At 53.0% G+C, this 5,659-nt stretch overlaps 1 protein-coding gene across 2 annotated transcripts; it reads left to right on the top strand.

Annotated features, from left to right (window-relative positions):
• The first annotated feature begins 2,506 nt into the window (after positions 1 to 2,506).
• Positions 2,507 to 4,716, top strand: LOC120661677 (F-box protein SKIP27-like). Of its 2 annotated transcripts, none has more exons than XM_039940586.1 (4): positions 2,507 to 2,665; positions 3,616 to 3,942; positions 4,028 to 4,102; positions 4,196 to 4,716. In XM_039940586.1, the coding sequence occupies exons 2-4, from the start codon at positions 3,712 to 3,714 to the stop codon at positions 4,400 to 4,402; spliced, it is 513 nt and encodes a 170-aa protein (XP_039796520.1). In that variant the 5' UTR covers positions 2,507 to 2,665; positions 3,616 to 3,711; the 3' UTR covers positions 4,403 to 4,716. The 2 variants fall into 2 exon arrangements, with proteins under 2 accessions (XP_039796520.1, XP_039796521.1); XM_039940587.1 differs by having other exon boundaries at positions 2,545 to 3,344.
• Positions 4,717 to 5,659: the final 943 nt, after the last annotated feature.

Below are 5,659 nucleotides of genomic sequence, written 5' to 3'. Positions count from 1 at the left end.
CCGCGAGCTCGTTTGTCCGGTTGCTCCACTCGCGCGGCGGCGTCCCGCCTGACTCAGCAAGCTTGGCGGCTCCGAACATGAAAAATGGAAACTACAAACTGCGGCGGTGTAATACAAATGCCGGGCTGGAAACCGGCGCTGTAAGCCTGTACCACAGGCACATCCCGTGGCATCTGGATGCGGACTTGAGCAGTACAGTGACGTACACACTAGCCCACTGGCGGATGGCACGATGTCTCTCTCTACCCCCCACCCCCCACTGGTCAGTCGAAAGCGAAAACTTCCTTGGTCTGGTCGACATGCTCGCAGAAACAGAACACACAATGCTTGTTCTGTTGTTCAGGTGATGATTAAAGTTAAGAATTTTTTCTTCAAAAAAAAAGCTAAGAAATTTGATTTCATGAACGTGTCTACGGCCCATGAACATCTCCGCCAAAATGGGCCTACTCGGACGCCGTGTTATGCGTTGGAAGGCGGCGGCCCACGTGGGGTTGTGAGCGCGGCTGGGCTGGTCTCGTGTTCGAACACGTGACGCGTTTTGCGCCGCGCCGTTGGCTGCGCATCCAGTTCTCCTTCCGCCGTTCCGGTGATCCAGGGGCTCCGTCCATCGAGACGGAGCGGCGGCGGCACCGGACGACGGGCGCGTGCTCCCCGACATCCCTTCCTCGCAGCTGCGACTGCGACGCGCGCCCCCCGATGCCAATGCACCCTGCGGATTGCGGGCTGTGCTTCGTGTGGCCTTCGCGAATTTTCGCGCATCGCCCTCCCACACACACGACCCGTCCCGAGACCCGAGTTCGGTGGACGGTGGTGGGGCGCAGGCGCCCAGCCGAAGCCGATGCTTTCTCGCTTCTTGGGCTGCCCCTGCTCGCAGACTGCGGGACCGCAACGAGCAACGTGTTGTCGGTTGAGGCCGAGCTCAACAGAACCGCCCTGCGAAGGTGGGAGGTGGGAGGCGCGAGCGCGCGCCCCAGCCCCACCCATCCGGCCGGTTAGTTTCACTTTGACGCCGTCCTCGCAGTGTCTTTGACTCGTGTTGCTAACCGCGCACGTGGTCAAATCGTTTTGACTCAAACGCACCAACGGTGCTAAGGGTGTTTAGTTGGTGAAAAAGTTTGAATTTTAGTATTATAGCACATTTTATTGTTACTAGACAAATAATGTCTAATTATGGACTAATTAGACTTAAAAGACAAATAATGTTTAATTATGGACTAATTAGACTTAAAAGATTCAGTTCGTGCTAATCAGTTAAACTGTATAATTAGTTTTTTTTTCAACTGCATTAATGCTCCATGCATGTGTCTGAAAATTCAATGTGACAGGGTACTGTGCAAAAAATTTTGGAACTAAACAGGGCCTAACACTAACACTGTATCTATCTGTCAAAACCAAACGCGAACGCACAAATACTACACTGTTTCTTTAGTTGGCGAAAAAATTTGGATTTGGCTACTGTATCACATTTCGTTGTTATTTGACCATTAATGTCCAATCATGAATTAATTAGCATCATTAGATTCATCTCGTAGGAATCAGTTAGACTATATAATTAATTATTTTTTCAACTGCATTTAATGCTCCATGCATTTATCCGAAAATTGAATGTGACAGATACTGTGCAAATTTTTTTTGGAACTAAACACAGCTCAAGTGAGTCTGTAGGTTTTGCTTATCCTACACTAAATGCTTCAACCCCTCGTTAATCCAGCAAAACTGAACAAACGACGCACGCGGCAAACTTCCCCATCAAACAAATGAACGTGCGCAGTAAAATTCCTCCGCTGTGCAGCGGGACACAGGATACTTGCGTCCCAATCCAACGCCCGCCCCCTTCGGCTACCGCGCTCGCTAGTTGCTAGCTTGTCCCACAACAACCGAATTTTTATACAGCCGGAGAGGAAGACGGAAGACCCACGCGGCGAGAAACCCGACGGTGGGCGGCGGCGGACCGACTTCCCCGCGCGTGGCCGTCGTTTCTCTCGTGCGTGTGCGTGGGCTCCAACCGTAATTCTCTCTCGCACCATTCCAACTCCAACCTCCAGCCACCAATCAAATAACAGTATTTTTTTCCCACACCATTCCAGCTACAACATCCAGCTCCAGCCTGGCGAACGCGTGGGTCGGTCAGCCACCACGTCACCAACCCCATCCCTCCGCCGCCGGGTCACGTCCTACGCCCCACCCGCCCCGCCGCCCCCAACGGCTAGTTCCCAGACCAACGCGATCGCGCCACGTACCCAGCCCGCCGCGCGTCCCACGCCTGCGCACCCGACGCGGGTTGGACCCATAGAACGCCGCGTAAACGCCGCGTTGCGACCCATAGAAGCTGACTGGTGGGTCATCGCTCTCACTGTCCCACTTGTCAGACAGGCGCCGCAGAGGGAGGTGAAAAAGATCTTGCGCACGAACCAGCCTTGAATTCTGGGTGGCGGTTCGGTAATTTTCTAGAAAGGCCCCTGCGCAGAGGATTTTTCTAGGTAGGTTCCCACGCGGACAACCAAATAGTGGGCTCCTATAAAAACGCTGAAGGGGGAGGTCACCTGTTTCCAAATTTACCTCCAGCATTCGTCGCAGGTCAGGTTGCTTAGCAGTGGGGGAAGGGAGACATCCCAGTTTCTTGTGCGATTATCGAAAGGAGTTTGCGATTGCGAGCGATCCTGAGGTAATTTCCTCCTCCGATCTTAGCGTTAGTTTGTTTCTTCTCCCTCGTCGGACTTTGCTCTGGCGCTTGGTCTTGCCCTCTGTTTCTGGTTCTGTTCTTCGTGGCCCCGCCAAGCCGGCGTTCCCCGCCGGCGCGCCAGCCCCGGCCGCGGGCGGCGCGCGCCCGCTCCCGGTCTTCTCCTCCCTCCTCCTTCCGCGGCCCAACGGCACGGCCACCCCCTTCGACGCTGCCGCCGCTGACGCCTTCGCCGCCGCCAGGCCGCACATCGCGCACCTGCAGGCCGCCCCGGCCCCCGCCTCCGCCTCCTCCGCGCCCGCGTCCGCGTCGCCGGCGCCGCCGCTGGCCTGCCCGGCCTCCGTTTCCGTGCACCGGGAGCAGCTCCCCTACGACGGCGTCCGCGTGGTGGAGCTCCCCTGCGGCCTCGCGGTGGGCTCGCACGTCACTGTCGTGGCCCGCCCCCGGCCCGCGCGGCCCGAGTACGACCCCAAGATCGCCGTGCGCAAGGACGGGGAGGCCGCCGTCATGGTCTCGCAGTTCATGGTCGAGCTCGTCGGCACCATGGCCGTCGACGGGGAGGCGCCGCCCAGGGTCCTGACTCCTTGCGCTGAGGGGGGATTGGATCAGAGCTGCTGGTGCATTTTCTAGCTTGCGCCGAGGGTGATTGGATTAGAGCTTATCGGTTTGTGATCTTGCCGCCTTGCGTAGATTGCGTTTTATGCAACGGTTCTTTTTTCTAGCTTGCGCTGAGGCCCGAGGGTGATTGGATTAGAGTGCAGTTCGGCTGTAGTTTTGGTTTGCGGCTCGGGACAATCTCTCCTTCATTTCATTTGAATCGGGGGTTTTAGCTGCACCGAGGCTTTTGCGGGATTTCCGATCTAAAATGTTGGGAACGAATTGGTCTATTTTTAGAAGGAAATCCGCCAACCAATTTCTTTAATCTTCCTATGCAGAGAATCTTCCTTACGAGATCTCCGATTGGATAAGTGATTGTCTTGTATCACCAAAGACCAAGAGCAGTAGTAGGGTTTAACAGGCAAAGGGGGAAAATGGCAATTGGACAGGGCGACGCAAAGAAGGGGTCTCTCGCCACGAGCTTGAGCTTCTCGAATTGCAGGAGCAGCTCAAGGATCCTCGGGAGGAAGAGGGTCGCCGTCTCGCCGACTCCGGGCCCAAGGAGCCCGCACTCGCCGGCGCGCACCCTGCGCAAGCAGCGCAGCGTCCGGTTCCACATGGACGACGCCGTCAGCCTTCTCGAATCGCTGCCTCAAGACGTCCTGGTAATTGCTCGACGCTCATCTGCTATTTTCCGATTTCAATACTCTGTATGTCTTTCTTATCCCAATTTCGGTTCGAATTCGGCAGATTAAAGTCCTGTGCAAGGTGAACCACAGTGATCTGAGGCAGCTCCTCCTCGTGTCCAAACCAGTCAGCGAAGCAGTACGCACTTTGACCCCTGCCTCCTGATTCCAAATTGTGCATCTGTCGCCACTCCGCCTGCTGACATCACCTTGTTCAATTCTGTCTCTGCAGACAAATGTTGCTAGGGAGCTGCATTTCAAGTTCGCGACGCCGTCGTCCAAGGCCGGTTTTAGAGGCGACGAGGACGGGGACGATGAAGACGGCCCCGGGGCGCCCAGGCAACGCAGGGTTGCGAGGTCGCGCCTCCGGGGCAAGAACCTGGAGAGCATCGCCGTCAACCTGTCGGCGTCGTTTGGAAGCTTGCTCTCCGAGGTCTAGATGTAAATATGACATCGTCACAGGCTTTCAGTTTCCACTTTCCACCTCTGCTCGCCAGTGTATCTAAGTAGTGTCAGGTTGCAAAGTTTAGTGCTTTTTGTAGCCCACGTCATAGAGAAACTTTTTAGGTAGCGGTAGTATTATAGTATACTCATATGTGTAAGTTAGCTTATGTAGAGTTATATATTGTGGTCGTTCTTCAATGCTGTGATTGAAGAACACACGCTTTGTTTTATCCCTTTTTCTTTTTGTGTACGTACTTTGTAAGTTATATGCGAGTCTGTTGAGTATTGATCTCCCCTCTCTTTTGTGCATGCTGCAAGTGTATGATCACTGTGTACTTGCGAGCACGCGAAGGTAAACTCTTTACAACTTGATGCATAATGCATTTGCACTCTTCACTAATTGATGCAGAATACATCTGTTTATATATGATATCATCCGTAGTAATCGTGTGAACCATGCGTGCATAGATGGCACTGTCTGAATTCTGAAGTCTGAAAAACTGGGCACTGCAGGCATGCAAGGCGTGTTGGTTTTTTCAGAGTCGCAGTCTGTCCAGATTTTTCGTTCGGTTTGTTGGAGTTGGGTGGTGAGTACTAGCTTCTTTCAGCTCAGCAGCCAGCCCTATCGCCGATTGGAGCGCCGGTTTGGCCCAGCCGCCCAGCCACAGAACCATTACAGAATGGGCCAAAATCCGGAGTTCTGAGGCTCGTTTTTTAGACAAAAGTTCTGTGGCTCGTTTATCTTTTGAACATTTGCGATTCTTTTACACCCTTTGCTGTCGCTAGTTTGCCACCATTATCTGGTGTGAAACAGCAACGAACGTATACTAATCTGCGTAGACAGTGAAGCTCTCCGATCCTGCGTACTCCCCTCCGTGGCAAAAGGAACACAACTCTCACTTCCTAATGAATCAAACAATACTATTTAATTTTTAAAACTATATAATTAAATTTATATAAAAACTAAAAATTACTCATTTATATTTCCAAGTAGATTTAGTATGAAAATATACTATACGAATACCTTGATGATAAAATTTGAAATTGTTTAACTCACGGAGAAATTTGAGTTGCATTTTTTTTTGGAACGGAGAGTGTAAGCGGGTAGCCGCATTGTGCAGCTGCGATTGCAATGATAGGCGGCACAGTGCCCCCGCCTTGATGTCATTTCACAGGACACAATTTGATGGTTCCGGGAACGCGGAAACGAGATCGCTCGCAACTGGCGAGGTAATCGATCAGCAGCCGCTCG

Source organism: Panicum virgatum, chromosome 2N (genome assembly GCF_016808335.1).
Source record: "Panicum virgatum strain AP13 chromosome 2N, P.virgatum_v5, whole genome shotgun sequence".
Classification (NCBI taxonomy): Eukaryota; Viridiplantae; Streptophyta; class Magnoliopsida; order Poales; family Poaceae; genus Panicum; species Panicum virgatum.
This window is presented reverse-complemented; position numbering and strand designations above follow the sequence as displayed.

Coding starts and splice junctions, on each gene's coding strand:
- LOC120661677 (XM_039940586.1), top strand. CDS start 3,712: ATGGCAATTGGACAGGGCGACGCAAAGAAGGGGTCTCTCGCCACGAGC. Junction 3,943..4,027: donor CGCTGCCTCAAGACGTCCTG/GTAATTGCTCGA, acceptor CGAATTCGGCAG/ATTAAAGTCCTGTGCAAGGT. Junction 4,103..4,195: donor CCAAACCAGTCAGCGAAGCA/GTACGCACTTTG, acceptor CTGTCTCTGCAG/ACAAATGTTGCTAGGGAGCT.